A 20,127-nucleotide genomic window follows, 5' to 3' on the forward strand; every position below is an offset into this window, starting at 1 on the left:
ACTGGCTCAGGGTCCCAGTGTAGGATCCTGATTCCAGTTCTGGAGGGAGCAGAGTAATCCTTGTGCACATACTGGGAGCATGTGTATCTGTGCCAATCTGTCCAGGACCAGAACACTTGTCACAGGCTCACCATACCAGAACTTGCCCTGCATGTAGAGGCAGCTCACAGATCTCTCCTACAGAATGCTCAAAATAACAGTCAAATTGCAACTAAGTCAAAGGTTTGCTGCCTGTGGGCATACAGTGTAGTACCCTGCACTATGAAGAAACACTGTTTTCTAGGGAAGATCTGTGTGAATAGGGGAATTCCTAGGGCCATGTGCACATGCCCTGGGCAAGATGTATGTGGAGAGAGGACCAGAGAGAACCCTATGCTTTCTACTTGAGCTATTCTCTAACCTCATTGTACAACTAAACTCTGAAAGAGAGTACTACCACAGGTCAATCTGTAAGGACTGAGGTGTTTTCTCTTTTTATTTTATTTATTTTTTGGTTAGTTCCTAGCATTCAAGGAAATCTTAGTTATAACATTAGCTGGATACAAACTTAAGAAAGAGACTTCTCAGAGTGCAAATTCTAGTGATAACATGTTAAAATATCAAAATGCTTTTTCTCTAAGAGCAGGAAAAGACAAGAATAGCCATTCTTACCACTTCTATTCAACTCTGTACTAGAAGTTATAGCCAGTGCAACCAGGCAACAAAAAGATATTAAAGGTATAAAGAATGGAAAAAAAGAAATAAAAACTGTTTATTTGCAGACAACATGATTGCATATAAAGTAAATCCTAAGGAATTTACCTGCCAGCCCCCCCCCACCAAAACCCTACTAGAATTAAAAAGTAAGTTTAGCAAGGTTGCAGGATATAAGATGGATATACAAAAACTGATTGTGAACTGCAGCAAGACAGCACTTCATACCTACTAAAATGGCTATAATTTTTAAAATGGAAAATAACAAGTGACGACAAGAATGCAGAAAACTCATACACTGCTGTTGGGAATATAAATTGGTGCAGTGCTGTGGAAAAGTTTGGCAGGTCTTTAAAAGATTAAACATACAGCTACCAAATGACATAGAAATTCCACTCTTAGGTATACACCCAAAAGAACTGAAAACATACTGTCACAAAAAATTTGTCCAAGAATTTTCCTAGCAGCATTATTCATAATACCCAAGAAGTGGAAAAAACTCAAAAGTCCATCAACTGATGAATGGATAAACAAAATGTGGTATTACCATACAATGGAATATTAGCCAAAAAAAAAGCAATTAAGTTTTGAATCATGCTACAACATGGATGAACCTTAATAGCATTATGTTAAGTGAAAAGATACAAAAGACCACACATGGTATGATTCCATTTATATGAAAATGTCCAGAATAGGCAAATCCATAGAGACAGAAAGTAGACTAGCGGTTGCCAGGGGCTGGGGAGGGGGGAGATTAGAGAGTGCTGCCTAATGGGCATGGGGTTTCTTTTCCAGGTGATGGAAGTATTCTGGAATTAGATAGTGTGATAGTTGCATAATATTATAAATATATTTTTAAAAAACACTGAATTGTACACTTTTGATATGGTTAAAATGGTGCATTTTATACTTTATGAATTTTATCTCAATAAAAAAATCTACCTAAAAAATAACTGCATTTCTATATATTAGCAATGTATCACTCAAAAATGAAATTATGGGGAAGTGGCTGTGGCTTAATCAGTTGGGCTCCTGTCTACCATATGGGAGGCCCTGAGTTCACGTCCCAGGGCCTCCTTGGGAAGGTAGGCTTGCCCGCACACTGCAGAGAGCTGCCAACCCGGGTGGCAAGCGCCACGGAGAACTGACACAGCAAGGTGATGCAACAAAGAGGGAGACAGAAGAACGTGCAGCGAATGGACAAAGAGAGCAGACCGTAAACAAGCCTTGGGGGAAATAAATATAAATAAATACAGACACAGAAGGACACACAGTGAATGGACACAGAGAGCAGACTGCATGCAAAAAGCCACAGCGGGTGGGGGTGGATAAAAAAAATGAAATTATGAGAACAATTCTATTAAATAGCATAGAAAAAAATTATCAAAAGAATTTCAAGATTGTACACTAAACACTACAAAATACTGATGAGAGAAATTAAAGAGGACATAAATGGAGAGAGAAACTATGTTCATGGATTGGAAGACTTGCTGATATCAGAATGACAATTCTTCCCAAATTAATCTATAAAGTCAACACAATCCCTATCAGGCTTTTTTTGTAGAAATTGATAAGCAATCCTAAAATTTGGATGGAAATTCAAAGGATCTCGACTAGCCAAAACAATTTTGATAAAAAATAACAAAATTGGGCTTCATACCCTACCTAATTTTAAAAATGTATAGGAAAGCTATGGTTATCAAGATGGATATCTGTGGAACAGATTACAGAATCCAAAATAAGTCTATACATTAAAAAAAAAAAAAGAACAATAACTAAGGCCTTTACCTCACACTATACATAAAAATTAACTCAAAATGGATCACAGATAAAAATGTAAGACCTAAAACTCTACGACTTCTAGGAGAAAACATCTTTCTGGCTTTGGGTTTGGCAAAAAATTTCTCCATTATGTCACCAAAAGCATGATCTATAAAGGAAAATTTCATCAATATTAAAAACTGTTTCATTAAGAAAATGAAAAGACAAGCCACACACACTGGGAGAAAATATGTGCAAATCATGTATCTGGTCAAGGACTTAAATACAGAATATATAAAGAATACCAGTCAATAAGAAGAATATTGGCAACCAAATTTTAAAATTGGCAAAATATTTTTAGAGACAGTGCACCAAAGAAGATACATGCATGGCTAATAAGTACATGACAAGGTACTCAACATCATTAGTCATTAGGGAAATATAAGATATTACCTAATGAGATACTACTACAGATCCTCTAAAATGGCTGTAATTAAAAGAACTGGCAATCCAAGCGCTAGCAAGAATGTGAGAAACTGGAACCCTTATACTCTGCTGGCAGAAAATATAAGGTGGTATATCACCGCTTTGGAAATAGTTTGGTAGTTTCTTCAAAAAGTAAACATACATTTATTATATAACTCAGAAAATCCACTCCTAGGTATCTACCCAAGTGAAAATTTTAAATATGTACACACAGAGCTTATGTATGCATGAATGTTTACAGCAGTATCACTAACAAGAGCTCAAAACTGGAAACAATCCAAATTTCTATCAACTGGTGAATGGATAAACAAAGCATGGTATATCCATACAATGAAATGCAACTTAGCAATAAAAAGAACAAAGTACTAATACTATACACAATAACATGGATGAACCTCAAGGACATGCTAAGTGAAAGAAGACAGACAATTTACAGGAAATTTCAAGAAAAGGCATAAATTATAGAGATAGAAAGTAGAACAATGGGTATCTGAGGGTGGCTGCACATGGGCTCAAGGGAACACTGTGGAGTCATAAAAGTGTTCTAAAACAGGAGAGTGGTGATGGTATCACAATCAAAATATTTATAACTCATTGAACTATACACTTCACTTCATGAGGTGTATATTATATGTATTAATTATATCTTGATAAAGCCGGGGTTTTTTTAATGTAAACTATGTAAAGTACTCACTTACCATTGTAACCTTCAAGAACAGAATCAATAATAGGCCTTGCAGTTAAGTTATAGACATCAAGTTGTTTACTCTCTGGTCCAAAAACAGTATCAAAAGTAAATGTCTTCGGAGGTTCATTGGAAGAATCAGTCTTATGTACAGTGATAGTTCCCCTCATCTCATCCACACTGACGGCCTGTTTGTAGCACATGGATTTCTCTCTCTCATTGAGGGGCCGGCACCTAACAACGACCTTCACATTATCGCAACTTTCCGGCTTCTCTGATTTGTTGATCTGGCGGAGAAAATACTGATAGGTAACAAGAAGAACACTTATTTTTACCCTTAACAAATTAAATTTATAATTTCAGAGGAGCTACTTTGCCATCTCAGTGACCTGCGCATATTAAGCTTTCCATAAATATCTTTTAAATGCAATTAAAGATCTCACAGATATACAGAAAAAGGTTATTAAAAGAAAAGTGGCTTCTTTTACAACACAAAAGAGGAGAAAGAAAACCTAACTACATATGTAGTAAACGCTGTTTAAGGAGAAAATGAACCAGTATATTATAAATTGTTTTCCTAACAAAACCCCTGACATCATCTGGGTTTCCTGCTTGCAGGAAAACACATGTGAACATGGTTAACAACTTTAATTCAAGAATATAGTAGATGCATTGAGACTTTATTTTCCATAGGACATGAGTAAACTGTTTTTTAATCATATATTATAATATATCCATAAGTGGTTTGTCTTTTTTACAGAGGACAATAAAGGCAGAAAAGAAAGTACCATGACAGAAAAATGTCTTCATATGACCCTAAATTATGAAAATTTGTATATGTAAAGTTTCCATTTTTGAAATCTAATATAATTAAGAATCTACATTAAAACATAGTTCCATTATTGAAGTAGAGAAGTTCAACAGTTTAGTTCAACAAATACTTATTAAATTCCTACTGTTTTAGATGGTCTTTTAAACATTAGAGAAACAAGCATAAACCACTTTCATTGACCCTGACTTTGCCATTGAAAGGTAACAGATTATATCAAACTTCTCACCACCCGAAGCTAGGTCACCATCATCTCAGCCCTGGATCATTACAAACCTCCTAACTGTACTCCTGTATCTAATCAGGTTTCCCTAGAAGTAGGTTCTTTACATGGCAGAGTCAAACAAATCTATTCATGTGACTCCCCTACTTAAAACTTTTCAATGGTTTCCCATAGATCATAGGATAAAAATAAAAATCCTTAAGGTCATCTGAAGATCTGGCTCCAGCCCACTCCTGCCTCTCTAGCCTTATCCCACAAACCACCCTGCTTGGCTCCCTTAGCCACAGCCTCACTGGCCTTTTAGGCCTTTTGTATTCACCAGGCTCCTTTTCATCACAGTCCTTTCCAAGTGCTATTCCTTCTGCCTAGAACATTCCTCCCTGCCCTTGTAGTTAACATCTATTTATACTTCAACCTTCGGCTCAACAGCCACTTCATCTGAGAAGGCTTCCCTGACTAGGTCAAATCTGCCTTTTATGAGATCTTATAGCACCCTGTCCCTCTCCTTCATCAACACTCATTCACTTACAATTTTACTGTTGTTTGCTCACTACTTGGCTAATGTCTGTCTTTCTCTCCTACTATACCTAGAAAATGCAAATGTCTTTTGTTTGGCTCACAGCACTTAATTTTTTGTTTAATTAGTTGCTAGGGTTTTAACATTGAGAAATTCCAAAAAATAACAATTTCTAGATTCTCTTGAAAAGTAAGATGATCTGACATGCTCTAGGCGAGCATTCATTCCTACATGGCAACACTTTCCAGTTCATCAGCATCCACACTTCATTCAGTAAACTTTGGTGTCTTGTCTCTGTAAACATGTATCATTTTCACCTCTGCCCAGGAAGACAGGCTTCCTTCCCTCTTCTAAAGTTCAATAACTTTGGTTGTTTTGCTCACCATTATCTCCAGTGATTAGCATGTGGCTGGTGCTCAATGATGAATAACTTGAAAGTAGTAACAATTTAATGTTAAACGTGCAGCACTGTCCTTCAAGTTTTCCTGCGCATTATTTTATTTCATCCTCATAACAACCCCATGAGGAAAAGCTTAAATATGTGGAAACTAAGGGGGCCAGGCAGAGTAAATAATTGTCCAAGGAAGGCCTCACAACTAGTAATAACTGGACAGAGCTCAAGTTTTCTCCATGATCCTGTACTGGACTTAAAATGCCCCCTTATTATGTGTAAGAACGACCTATGAAATTCTACAAGATAAGCATTACCCCTTCCCGCCCCCAAAGACACCTACAGGTTACATTCTGCACTGTAAGCTAAAGCGCTACCAGGGGAATGACAGCTGAGTCTAGGGCAGTCAGAATAAAAGCTAGCAGCCTTCGTTTTGTCGCCTTCTGGGCCTTGGCTAAGCCGCGCTGAGGCCTCACCGGGTGCGAAGTCCCCAAAGCAGACCCTCCGCTGCAGCCCCCGGACGTCCTTCCCTGGCGGCAGGGCTGGGAACGAGAGCGCATCCTAGGGCACAGCGCCTTTATGGCAAGCAGTGAAGGCCCCGCGGGGTGCCGCAACAACAAAGGCGGCAGAGCCTGCCCCAGGGTCCCTGCCAGGACCAGCTGGACCCCATGGTCCAGGTCGACACGCCAGGTTCCAAAACCGCGTGGTACCGCCGGGCCGGGCCTGCCCCGCCCCACCCCGGCAGCTCGCCTGCTCCGCGCCTCCATGGCAACGGCCGCGCCCCCGGGCCAGGCCGCAAGGATGAATAGGAACCCCAGCGGCTAAGCGACTCTCCTCACCGGCATCGTTGCCCCGTCGCGTGCCCGACGAACGTCCCCACCCACGATGCGGCCTGAAGACACCGGGTTTGTGGGACAGGGAGACCAGAGATTACCGAACCACTTCCTTGGCGTTCCCGAGACTGCGGCTTCTCGGGCGAGAGCGCGCAGTGCGCATGCGCACTCCGAGCTCGCCCCACCCCATCCCCTGGCCTCCGGCTCCTTCGGTCCCTTCAATACGCCTGCGCTGAGCTTTTTCGAGTCCATCTAGGACGCCCCGCTGAGGCCGCGCCTGCGCAATACTGAGATTCCGCAGCATTAGAAACCTGGCCTGCGCTGGTCCGGGGTTCCCAGACAACTGGCAGGAGGCGCTCCTAAATCGCAAAGCCCATTTTCTGGCTCTAGTAATACGTCTACTATTAAAAACCATAGAAGCAATTGTATGTTAGGCTTTATTGTGTCACAGCTCGAGAGCTAAAGACTTTAAGCCAGCTTAATAGCTGAGTTATGTGACTTGTCTGACCGTTAAAAGGTTAATTGTAGTAGCTTCTAGTAGAATTTCAGTATTTGTGAAAGAACAAATGATCCATTTTCTTTTAAGTCCAATCCTGTCCCATCAACACCAGACTCTTACATTCCACTGAGTACTCGACATCTCCATGTGGACTGTCATAGGCATTTCAAGTCTGTCCAGAATTGAAATCTTGATCCTCATAACCTCCCCACCCTTAGAGTCCACTCAGCTCAATAAATGGCAGCTCCATTCTCACAGTTGCTCAGGCCAAATACGCAATCTTCTTTCACACCCAATTTCCAATCCTTCAAAGTAGATCAAAATCTGACGTCTTACCACCACCATCATGTCTCACCTACAATACTATAACAGCTCAGAACTGGTCTCCCTGCTTCCATCTTCTTGCCTTTGTAGTCTGTTTTCAACACAGCAGCCAGAGGGAAAGTGTTAGACATCATATAGAGTCTTTTCTCTGATTTCCCATCTCATAAAAGCTACAAGCCCTCACCCCATCGTGTACAATCCTCCCTCTTTATTACCAACCCCACAGGCCTCCTTGTTTCATCCAGCATTCCAGGTAAGCTTCCATCTTAGGACGCAAGGGGTCTTGCACTTGCAGTACAAACTCATGAAAATAACCATAAAGCATTTTACTTAGTGCCAGTGCTTTATATTTTTACTCATTTAATCCACATGATAATAACCCTTTGAAATGGGTAGTGTTGTTATCCCTATTTCACAGATAAAGAAACTGAGGCAAAGGGCAGCTAAGTAGGATGTCCAAGTCATATAGACAGGCAGTGACACAGCCAGAATCCAAACCAGGCAGCCAAAAAGCTTCCTTTAGATATTCACCTGACTCACTCCCTCACTCACTTGAAAAGATCTTTGCTCCAACATCACTACCTCAGTGAGGCCTACTTTATTTGAAATTACAACTTTTACCCCAGCTCTTCTTATCTCCCCCACCCTACTTTGTATTTCTTCATAGTACTTATCCCCATCTAATATATAAACATACACTCATATATATATATGTGTGTGTGCAAACTGCTTTATCGAGATATAGTTCACATATCACACAATTCACCAATTGAAATTTGACATGAATTTTTTTAAGGGCATCATTTTTGTTGATTTTTAAAGATTTGTTTAATTATTTATTCCCACCTCCCCCCTCATTGTTTGTGCTCAGTGTCTGCTCTCTGTGTCCACTCATTGTGTGATCATCTTCTTTTAATTTTTTAGGAGGCACCGGGAACAAAACCCGGGACCTCCCATGTAGTAGGTGGGCACCCAACTGCTTGAGCCACATCCGCTTCCATAAATGTTTTTTAGAATATATATGAAGTGTGCAACCATCATCACAATAAACTTTAGAACATTTAACCATTGCAAAAAAGAAACAACCTAAACCCATTAGCAGTCACTGTCTATTTCCCCCATATTCAACCTCTATACCCTGTCCCAGGCAACAATTAGTCTACTTTCAGTCGTAACAGATTTATCTATTATGGATATTTCATATAAACAGAACCATATAGTGTGTGGTCCTTTGTGACTGGCTTCTTTCACTTACCATAATGTTTTCAAAGTTCACCCATGCCGAAACATGTATCACTACTTCATTCCTTTTTTTTTCCCTTGAGGTACCAGGGATTGAACACAGGAACTCATATGTGGCAAGCCATCACTCAACTACAGATCTACATTGGCTCCAAGTTGGTATTTTCATTTGTTTTGTTCTTAGAAAGTACCAGGTATCAAACCCAGGACCTCATACATGGAAAGAAGGCACTCAACTACTTGAGCTACATCTGCTCCCCTTCATTCCTTTTTATACCTGAATGTTTTCATTGCTCTTAGGTATATACGTAAGAGTGGAATTACTGGGGTATTTGCTAATGATAATGTTTAATATTAATATTTTAAGGAAAGACCAAACTCCCGAAGTGGCTACATCATTTTACATTCCCATTGGCAATTATGAGTATTTCAGTTTCTCCAGATTCTCATCAACACTTATTGCCTCTTTTTTTTTTTTTTTTTTTTGAGTTACCAGGGCTGGGGATTGAACCCAGGACCTCATAGAAAGCCAATACTCAACCACTGAGCCACATTGGCTCCCATGAGTTTGTTTTTTCATTTGTTTGTTTTTATTGTTTTTAGGAGGCATCTGGAACCAAACCCAGGATCTTCCCATGTGAAAATCAGAGGCCAAACTCCTTGAGCCACATCCACTCCTGTCTTTTTTTTTTAAGATTTTTAAATTTTCCTTTATTCCCACTACTCTCCCCGGTTGTCTGCTCTCTGTGTCCATTCGCTAAGTGTTCTTCTGTGTCCGTTTGCATTCTTGTCAGCCGTACCAGGAATCTGTGTGTCTCTTTTTGTTGCGTTATCTTGCTGCATAAGTTCTCCGTGCGTGTGGCACCACTCCTGGGCAGGCTGCACATTTTTTGCATGGAGTGGCTCTCCTTACGGGGCACACTCCTTGTGCGTCAGGCTCCCCTGCTGGGGAATACCCCCAAGTGGCACATCGCTCCTTGTGCACATCAGCACTGTGCGTGGGCCAGCTCACCACATGGGTCAGGAGGCCCTGGGTTTGAACCCTGAACCTTCCATGTGGTAGACGGACACTCTATCAGTTGAGCCAAATCCACTTCCCTGTCTTTTTTATTATAACCATGCTAGTAGTGTAAAGTGGTATCTCATTTTGGTTTGGATTTGCATTTCTTTGATGACTAATTATACTGAGCATCTTTTCATGTGTTTATTGGCCATTTGTGTATCTTCTTTTGAAAAAACGTCTATTCAAATTCTTCCTCCATTTTTAAGTTGGGTTGTCTTTTTATCATTTAGTTGTAAGAGTACTTTTTATATCCTACAAATAAGTCCTTAATCAGATATATGATATACAAATATTTTCTCTCATTATGTGAATTGTGTTTTCATGTTCTTGATGATGTCCTTCAAAATACAAAAGGTTTTAATTTTGATAAGTCCAATATGTTGTTGTTTTTTTTTTGTCACTTGCATTTTTGGGGGTTGTAACTAAGAAACTATTTCCTAACCAAGGCCAGGAAGATTTATTCCTAAGTTTTCTTCCAAGAATTTTATAGTTTTTTTTTTTTAAGACTTATTTATTATTTATTTAATTCCCCCCCTCCCCTGGTTGTCCATTCTCTGTGTCTATTTGCTGCGTCTTGTTTCTTTGTCCGCTTCTGTTGTCGTCAGCGGCACGGGAAGTGTGGGCGGCGCCATTCCTGGGCAGGCTGCACTTTCCTTCGCGCTGGGTGGCTCTCCTTACGGGTGCACTCCTTGCGCATGGGGCTCCCCTACGCGGGGGACACCCCTACGCGGGGGACACCCCTACGCGGAGGACACCCCTGCGGGGGGCGGCACTCCCTGCGCGCATCAGCACTGCGCATGGGCCAGCTCCACACAGGTCAAGGAGGCCCGGGGTTTGAACCGCGGACCTCCCATGTGGTAGACGGACGCCCTAACCACTGGGCCAAGTCCGTTTCCCTTATAGTTTTAGACTTATATTTTGATCCATGAACCATTTCAAGTTATTTTTGTATAGGGCATGAGGGAGAGGTCTTTTGCATATGGATATCCAATTGTGCCAGTACTATCTATTGAAGAGACTATTCTTTCCCCAATTAAATTGTCTTTGCTTTATAGTTTATATTGTCAGAGATTATTAGTATAGACAATGAAGCTTTTTTATGGTTGCTTTTTGCTTGATACATTTTTTGCATAATTTTACTTTCAACCCATTTGCACCTTTGAATCTAAATTATGTTTCACATAGATAGCATATAGTTGGAGCTTGCTATTTTCTTAAGTTTTTTTCCCCTACCCTACCTCCACCCTTGCTGTTTTTATCTAGTCTGACAATCTCTGCCTTTTAACTGGATTGTTTAATCCATTCACTTTTTTAACATTATTTATGATATAGCTAGGTTTACATCTGCAATTTTCCTTTTTGGTTTTCTATATGGCTGTCTTCCTTCCCCTCCCCCCCGCCCCGTTCTTCCTTTACTGCTTTCTTTTGCATTAAGTGAATATTTTCTAGTTTAACATTTCAATTACTTTAATGATTTTTTCACTATATTTTTTAGTTATTTTCTTAGTGGTTTCTTAACATATATGTCTTATCAGGATCTATTTCAGATTTATACAGACTAACTCCAAGGTGATATAGAAATGTTAATTTTACATAGCTCTATTCCCACTTCCCCTTTGTACTGTTATTGTTATACATACTGCATCTACATATGTTATAAGCACAAACACAATAATACTTTATTATAATGATTATCTCATATAATTTTATATAATATATAAAATACAATATATAAAATCTGTCTTTTAAGGAAGCCAAGAGAAGAAAGGAAAACAAGTGCATATTTACAAACTTTGTTATATTAACCTTCTAATATAGCATTTCCGGTTCTTTTCATTTCTTCCTATGGATTTGAGTTATTACTTGGTGTCATTTCCGTACTCCATTGCAGCTTTGCTCCCATCCTCCTCCTTTATGCTGTTATCATCAAATGTATTATATTTCTACATGTTAGAGGCCCAATAACACAATTATACATATAGTTTATACAATTGCTTTCAAAAATGTTAAGATAAGAAATATGCAATTACACTGTTTCATAATTAGCTATAAATTATATAATATTATAATTTATAATCAATTGAAGGCTTTAAAGCAAGTAGTAATAATTTCAGTCAGGAGAGAGAATTTCCATCTCTACTTTAGCCAGCCAGCTTCTCCTGGGAATTCTTTGGAAATCTTCATTGGAATTACTGGTTTGCAGCCTGCCCTATGTAATTTGGACTTGAGCATCCCCCTAGTTGCATGAGAGAATTTTATAAAGTCCCATAATATTTACAGATATCTCCTGTTGCTTCTGTTTCCTTAGAAAACCCTGACTAATACACTCCCTTTACCAGTGTTGTTCAGTTTTTGTTTTTGTGTTTGTTTGCTTCATTTAAATCCGAGGACCTTTGCAAAGGTTGTTTTTGAGGCCAGTCTTTGAGGCTTATTCCAACCTCAGAATAGATCTTCTTAGCTGTCTCTTCCCCTGGTTCTCTCCATTAAAACACAACTTGGTCTATAATTTACTTGCTGCTCTCATGTTGCTACCAGCCTCCTCTTAATTGCTTACCATCAAAATCTCTAGACTTTTTGAGAGCTTCCTTAGGCTTGAACACCTCCATGATATGTTCCAAATTAAAGTTAGTTCTTTTGAAGAGAGCTACAGAGCTCTTTTTCTGCCTCTCCTCCTAGGCAAAACCTCTTCACCACTGCTCTGGAACTGGAGTTGCAATAGTAGCCTGCTTCTTTCAGAGTGATTCCCCTACTTTACAAATGAGGCAGTAGACAGAGAGGGGAAATAGCCTCTGGTCTTCTTGGCTTGCCTCTCCCAGTGTGGATTCTCTGCCCCATGAGTGACTTGGGGCAGGGTGATCTAGGTTCATTATCTGTGGGGTAGAGCAGCTGTTCTAGGAATGGGGGCTGGTTAGAGGACGAGAACCCCAGACCTCTTAGCCCTCTTGCCTAGCAAAGAACATCTGCAACACAGAGAGGGTATCTGAGGGCTGGGGTGGGGTTGAGAAATGTTGACAGACTAGACTGGGTGCTGAGTAGAAAGGGAGCCCTGTCTTCTTGGCTGCACCTACCAGGAATAGTGCTTCCATCATACTGGGCTAGGGTAGTGGGGAGCATGGCACAGGTCATGGTTTAAAATCCACAGAGTGCTTACTGAAATGTAGTAGAGTCTATTGGATAATGTTTCTCTATTTGCTAAATATCCTCAGGACAATTTTTTGAGACTTTAAGTGGTTGATTTTGGTTTTATAAAAATAATTTTCACCAGTTATGTTTGTTTCACTGGGGAGAGGGTCTGCAGACTCCTCATCCCCTATTCCACAAGCTGACCTCAAGTCATATATTTTAATGCAAAATTTAATAAAGTATAGCTAACATAAAGAAAGTGCACAAACCATAAGTGTACAGTCCAATCAAATTTCACATGTTGAATGCACCTGTGTAATCAGCATTTATCAAAACAGGAAACATTATCAGTTCCCCAGAAATCCCTGTGTTCCCTACCAGTCACTACCCCTCCCCCCCCCCCAGTAGTAACCACTATGTTGATTCTAATGGTATAGATCAGTTTGTACTTTATATAAGTGGAATCATACATAAGGAACTCTTTTGTATCTGGCTACATATACTCAGTATCATATTTGTGAACATTTTCCATATTGTTGGGTATACCAGTAGTTTGTTGCTAAATTTTTCATTGCAGTGTAGTAGTCCATTATGTGAATGAATATACTATGTTTATCTTATACAAAACTATTGTTGAACATTTGGATTGTATCCAGTTTGAGTATGTTACAAATGGTGTTGCTCTGAACATTATTGTGATTGTCTCTTAGTGTCTTTAATCCATTTCTGTTGGGTTTATAACTAGGAGTGGAATTGCAGGGTTTCCCATATATTTTGCTCACGTTATTGTCTTTCTCTCTTGGTTAGAATGTATACTCCATGTCTACTTCATTAAGTGTTATGCCCTTGCACTAAACACACAGTAGGTGTGCAGTAAATGATTACTGAATGGATAAATGCATACATGAATAAACTGCTTTGTGAGGGAGAATTTGATGGATAGGCTAATGTGTCAACTTGACCAGGTAATTGTGCCCAGTTGTTTAGTCAAGCAAGCACTGGACTAATTGTAATATAAGGACATTTATGGACTTTAGTCACCAGTGACTTTCCTGCATAGTTGATTACAGCCACATCAGTCAGGGAAAGTGCCGTCAATCAGTTGAATGCCTTAAAAGGGGAAGTGATTTCAGCATTCAGAGAGAATTCCCCAGCTCTTCTTTGGACAGCCAACATCTCCCGGAAACTCATCAAGGACCTTCATTGGACTTTCATCAGAGCCCTGGTTTGCAGCCTGCCTGTGGAACCTGCACTTGTGCATCCCCACGGTCACGTGAGAGACTCTTACAAAATCACATACTATTGACAGATACCTCCTATTGATTGTTTCCCTAGAGAACACTGACTAATACAGAGATGTTACCTCTTATTTAGAGAAGATGACACCTAGACTCTGAGAAGTCAGCTCACATGCATGTGGACACACAGGGAGTCAGGAATGTCACCTCAAGCACCGAAGAGCGTGCTCTTGGTGCTATTCTGCCTTCCTGTCCTGTGTCCTCAAATCTCCACGGTAAGGTAGGATGGCATCTGTAGCCCTGCTGGGGACTCTGTGCTCCGGCCGTGGCCATGGGAAAGAGGTGCGAAGTAGGTGGGCAAGGGAGGTGGGGAGGGCTGGGGTCCCTCACCAACCTGTGCGCGCTGCAACCTGTGGGCGGCAAGTCCGAGGCTCCCCACAGTCCAGCGAGTGCTGAGAAGGGGCGGGCCCCCGCGCAGGAGGCAGCTGCGGGGAGGTGGGCCCTGCCCCGCCCGCCCTCGTGCTGGCCGCAGCTGCACCATCCCCAAAGCTGGGTTATAAAAAGCCGGCTGAAGCCGGGACCAGGACCTTACTCAGGCGGAGATCCCGCTCACGCAATGGCCTCGGGCGCGCCACGCCCGCAGCCTGGGGCCTCGCAGGTAAGAGCCGTCGAGCTTCGTGGCGCGCGCCCCAGCGGGCGTCCGGGCCAAGCAGCTCTGTGCTGGCTTCTCCCGGTCGCCCCGCCTGCCTCTCTCCCAGCGCGGTGCAGGAGCAGGTTCCCCAGAGCCCGCCAACCCCGAGCGGCCTCCGTCCCCAGCCGCGCCTGAGAAGCCGCAGGTGCCGCCGGCTAAGTGCCGCGCGCTCTCCACGAGCTGGAGGCCCTGCCCCGACGCCGCTCTTGGCCCGCAGCCTGCCGGGCAGCCGTCCCAGGAAAGACGCTGGCCGATGCCGTGCGACTGGAGAGGTTTCATGGACCAGGGCCGAGTGGTCGCCCACCTAGACCTAGCCCTGGGCCGCGAGACGCGCCTGTGGCGGGGGTGGCGAACTCCAGGTACTGATCCCCGCGTCGGGGCCCTCGCGGGCGTGCGCGCCTTCACCCCCTCCGCCCGCCCTCGGGAGGCGGATGGGCTCCACCTGCATGCACTCTGGGCTCAGGTGATCCAACTCAGGAGGCCAGGAACTTCCCCAGGTGTGTCCCTGCATGAGATGGGATTCACTTGCTTCTCTCACCAAGAGGGTGTTTTGCGCGTAGGTGCTTTGGGAGAAGGCCTGTATGAGTTGGGGAACTCTGCTTAGCATGAAAAGCGGGGGTAGTGGGTGGGAAGTGGTCTAACTAGGTGAGCCGCTGGACCACAGAGAAGCACTTAATCCCACCGGGATTTAAGGGGAAGGGGATTCTCCCAGCCCTTCTGGACACCTCAAGCAGGCAGCTCCTGCCATCGATGGATCCCAGCTGACCACCAACTGTGGTCTACCTGCCCTACCCAACCCCTCTCCAGCAAGTCGAGATCCGCAGTGCCTTCCAGGAAGTCGTGCTGTGGCTTCTGAGGCTTGACAACATCTTTGGCTTCTCTGGGGCCACTTTTAACTTGGCTCTCACCGTCATCAGCCGCCTCTTGGCCTCAAGGAAGGTAGGGAGGCTTCGGGGGATCGTGAGAGATAGTGAGACAGGGAACTTACCTCTGCTCCCTACTGCACCCTGAGAGCTGAACCATCACAGATGCTCCAAGTCTCATAAGCCAAATAACTTGCCCCAAGTGTTAACCCTGGGATTCCAACACCTCTTTGTCCTACTTGTGTATCTACCTGGCTCAGTGTTGTGTGGTGGCCCAGGTTGGGTCTAGGAAGCAGGAGAGTACCTCATTGAGAAGACTTCTATGTAATAAAGTAGGATATGTTTGTCTAGGCCAGGAGTTCTTAAACTTTTTTGTTCCACATATCCCATTGCCATTGGGTAAAAACCACAGACCCCCTTACTAAGTCCACACTATACTATGTATTATTTAATAAATACATTACACTTGCACCACAAGAATAGTGTTTTTTAAATTTCAATTCAAGTTCACGGGCCCCTTGTTAAGAACCCCTGGTGTAGACCTATCTGGTAAGACCTGAGGCTAGGATGGGACTGTATGTTCCCCAAGAAGGTGACTTATTTCCCACCACCAGTTAGACCTCTAACAAAAGAATATTGACTAGCCATATGTGGTTCTAAATCAGGAGCATTTTCACTGGTCTAACCTAAAAATAGTACTTTCTGTCTTGTGGAGGAATGGTCTTTTAAAAAATCAAAAAACTCATCTCAGAGAAGACCACAGATGCTTTACAATTTGGCATTCATAGCCTACTCAAATATGTTTGTTCATACTGCAGATAAAAGAGAGATACCTCAAGTGCATCACAATTACTTCCTTGAGACTCGCTGCAAAAGTTAATGAAGAAGAAGAGGTATGCATCCCTGGAAGTCCACTCTGGACTGTTCTTATGGTACAGGGGTGTGACATGGAAGCACTCAGGCTTTCTGAAGGGTCTGTGCCCTTGGGAATGGTGTGCATTTTGGAAAAGCCCCCAACTTCCCAGGATTTCTGCTGTTCCTTCCTTAGTTTGTCAGACTGAGACCCCACAAATAGGGAGTTAGAACAGCTGAATTCTCCTAGCCCAGCAAACCCTGATGTCCTGGCAGATATATCCTGCCTCATGTGTTGATGCCAGATTCCACCTCCTATTAAAGAGGCATTTGCTGTTGAGCTAGGAAGAGGCTTCCCAAACCATGTGGCTTAAGCTAGTTTCTAGGAATGGACATCTAAGAAAGCTGCTTGAGACTTAAGGACTTGGTTGTGTCAATGAAACTGGCCCAGAGGGACTCCAGGGCCCTACTGTGAGCTGGGTGGGAAGGCCAAGTGCTGGTGGGGGGAAGAAGTCCTGACAATGTTTTTCAGGCTTGGACTTCTGAGTTTCACTGTTGCTTCTGTTCTGGAGATCTCCCGATATCATTCCCAGGCTTCCCTACCTCTTCTCCCTCTTTGGAGAAGGTGGAATCACCACCATTCCCAGTCTGCCTTGGTTGATCTCAGGACCTGAGGGGGCAGGAAAAAAATGCTTGTGTGTGCAGTCTCAAACTTTCAATAAAAATGTTTTTAACCACTGTTTATTAGAATATATAAACTTGAATTTATCCAACTTAAAATCAAGCAAATGAATAGAAGCATTTCTGGAGGTTATAGTAATACTTCATTTATCTAAAAAAGTAGGACCAATTCTCTGACGCATTTGGTACTTGAATGTTTACATGTACATAAGCTTCCTTAGTCCCTCTGGCAAAAGGTAATGGTTTTTCCAGAACTGAATTACCTTCAGTCAAGGTTGAATGGTACATGTTTGCAGCTGTGGTGCTACAAAAAACCTTGGGAGGTTTTACCAGTGGGCCTGGCTGGTACAAACCAGGAAACGCAAAGACATAATTTTTTTTCTCTAATAAGAACCACTATGGGGACTGGGAACAGAAATGGACAGAGCCCACAGTTCCTAGAACTCTTTGGGTGACTTCTTGCACTAAATGGAAACCCAGGGCACAGCCCCAGCCTCCCAAGCACTTTTGGGTTTGAGCTGGCATGCCATCAGGGATCGAGGCCTATTTGCAGAGGGTGACCATGTGACCTTCACTATATATTGTCACTACTATGTAGGACCTTGACAGATAGCCAAGACCTGGCTTGGTTTTTCTTGAGCACTTTCTGTGGTAGGCTATTGGAAGACCACTTCACTTGGGTCATGAGATGCCCAATCCCCATGGATAAGAAAACAAAAGCTACCATGACATGATATAGGGCTTTGGCCTTTTTATTTTCTTTTTAACAGTTAATTCCACGTGTAAAAGACTTCATAAAGCACTATGGTTCTGCCTATACCCCGAATGAGCTGCTGAGGATGGAGCTGGCTATTCTGGACGTACTGCAGTGGGACCTCTATATTGGGACGCCGCTGGACTTCTTGACTATAGTGAGTACGAGGAGTTTGTGCCTTTGGATCAGCTGTTCACAACATAGGACAGCAAAGCCCAGGCGTGCACACGTCTTTGCACATGCACCACAGTGAAGTGACCCACAAAGCTCACAACGTACGGAAGAGTGAAAATGTATCTTAAATTGACCCAAATCCAACACCGTTCCACCAGACTCCCACTTTCACATTAAATTAACTTTACAAAGATTTTTAGACGGCACTATTTTGGTGAGTTTCTCTTTTTAAATACACACTGCAAAAATATTTAACTTTCCATTCTATGAATACTGTACATAAAAAGCAGTCTGCTTTTGCTACACTTTACACACATTCACTTGGCTGTCTTTATCCATCTACACACAATCCTTATTGAAGCTTTAGACCATATTGATCTGGCACTTGAAAAAATATCATACATTAGTTTTTGTTTTTAGTTGGGGGAATGATGGTCATCCTTAAGGATATGATTCTGTTAGTAAGGCAAAAATATGCAATGTGGAAATGTCACGGGGTTTTGGTCTGTTATGAAGCATGAAGATTAATTCACCAAGGGCTGTTTCATTTTGAAAAATGACCACTCTTGCCAAGTTACAGAGTTTCTTCTCTTGTCAAACAGATACTTTTCTGTTACCTTGATCTTGAATAGTATGATTCTATTTTTCAGAATTGAAACATTGTCATCTGGGTACTTTAGGCTCATGATATTAGTGACCACGTCAGAGAGCAGACTTTTTTCTCTCCAAGGTTGGAGCTCAGCTCAGCCACAGAATGGGCATTAAGCCTCAAGCCCCTCGCAGGAATGGGAATGAAAAGGGTTGGGCAACATTTGATGCTCCCTGATGGAAGTTTAAATTGTTTGCACTTTTGGTCATTGATATATGAAAAGTTATGGGGTTTTCTGTTCTAACATTAAAAACCATGGTGTCCAGTTCCACGCCCTGGTGGTCCTGGGCTGGCCCCACGTGTTGGACCTGCTGCCTCAGAGGAATCCTTCCCTCCACGTCGCGTCCCTGACCAGGCAGCTGCAGCACTGTATGGCGGGCCACCAGCTGCTGCAGTTCAAGGGCTCCACACTGGCCTTGGTCATCATCACCTTAGAGCTGGAGAGGCTCATGCCCGACTGGTTGACTCCTACATCTGATCTGCTAAAGAAAGCACAGGTAGACATCAACTTTGCCCCAGACCAGGCTCTCAGGGTTGTGTCCCCTTAGCTGATGTACTCTGACCCCAAAAGGGTACCCCTGGCCCCTCTTGGCCCTTGTGGGCTCCAAAAGATACTCTGGCGATGATGGCTCTGGGAAGAGGCTGCCTACGGGCTAGGCTGTCTACAACTTTGCCGTGCCCATTGGACCTTAGGTATGGACACAGGTTCCCTTCGTTGGACCAATGGCGGGGGTTTTGCCGTCAGTGGGAGAAACTTTATCGCAATGGCAATCCTTATAGCTGAAGGGAATAGGGAACATGTCTAGCTCAGAAAGAAGCAACCCTGAGCTGAGGCTAATAGGAAGTATAAATTCCAGGTCCGTTACCTGGTGCTAGTCACTGAGGTACCATGAGGCAGGGGCTGGGTGTTGGGGGGGAAGAGGGAGGAAAGTGGGGAGAACCCCTCAGGATGGACAGGTTAGGATGGAATGCATAGTTAGCCAATGATAGTTTTACTGAGGTTGGAGATGGATGTCCCTAGATGATGGGGTTAATGCTCTTTAAGTTGAGTGCTTGGGCCCTCCTGAGGTTGCTTCATGCAAGTGTTTTTGGCACTCAGCTGACTATTCCTTAGGGTTTAAGACTGTTTTACTTCAAGGCTGGCCACTGTTTTAATTACAGATCAGTATTGACCAGTTCAGTGACTGCAAGAAAGTTGTAACGCAGCAGCTAAGAAGTTTCTAGTCATCCTTTTGCACAGACAACTTCTTGTTTCACCTGCCCATCAGCCTCTCTGCCCTGACTCCAGTGACCTCCTCAAGCAAAACGGGAACACTTTCTTGCTTGGAATTCCTTGGCTTTATGTATCTTGTAACAAAGGAAGAAGGTCCTGGAAGAGCAACTGAGGAAAAGTTCTTGCCTGGGTCCTTGGAAGAAAATAAGGGTGGGTGGGGGAGACTGGTTAGGGTCACTAGAGCTTCGGGTGGTCCTAACTTGGCCAACCGTGACCCTGCTCACCGCCCCGCCCCCCCCTTCCCCCCCCCCCCCCCAGGCCTGAGACCTGGGAGAATGAAGGT

General features: G+C 43.0%; 2 protein-coding genes across 24 annotated transcripts in view; both read right to left on the reverse strand.

Moving 5' to 3' along the window:
- KIF3A (kinesin family member 3A) overlaps positions 1-6,630 on the reverse strand; it is a 53,014-nt gene extending 46,384 nt beyond the window's left edge. The window contains exons 1-2 of one of the 3 annotated variants that reach the window (XM_023588231.3): positions 6,425-6,630; positions 3,639-3,912 (exon numbers count right to left, since the gene is read on the reverse strand). In XM_023588231.3, coding sequence (XP_023443999.1) covers positions 3,639-3,912; positions 6,425-6,430 — 280 coding nt within the window. In that variant the 5' untranslated portion in view covers positions 6,431-6,630. Of the gene's footprint in view, positions 1-3,638; positions 3,913-6,061; positions 6,162-6,424 lie in introns of those variants that run through there. The other 2 variants (XM_071209925.1, XM_058278446.2) reach the window with 2 other exon arrangements.
- An 11,100-nt stretch (positions 6,631-17,730) lies between these two features.
- SEPTIN8 (septin 8) overlaps positions 17,731-20,127 on the reverse strand; it is a 70,888-nt gene continuing 68,491 nt past the window's right edge. For 14 of the 21 annotated variants that reach the window (XM_058278568.2, XM_058278501.2, XM_071209931.1 and 11 more), the window contains one exon: positions 17,731-19,053. In XM_058278568.2, coding sequence (XP_058134551.1) covers positions 18,888-19,053 — 166 coding nt within the window. In that variant the 3' untranslated portion in view covers positions 17,731-18,887. The remainder of the gene's footprint in view (positions 19,054-20,127) is intronic. The other 7 variants (XM_058278513.2, XM_058278479.2, XM_058278485.2 and 4 more) reach the window with 1 other exon arrangement.

The sequence above is a fragment of the Dasypus novemcinctus genome, chromosome 2 (assembly GCF_030445035.2).
Source record: "Dasypus novemcinctus isolate mDasNov1 chromosome 2, mDasNov1.1.hap2, whole genome shotgun sequence".
NCBI lineage: Eukaryota > Metazoa > Chordata > Mammalia > Cingulata > Dasypodidae > Dasypus > Dasypus novemcinctus.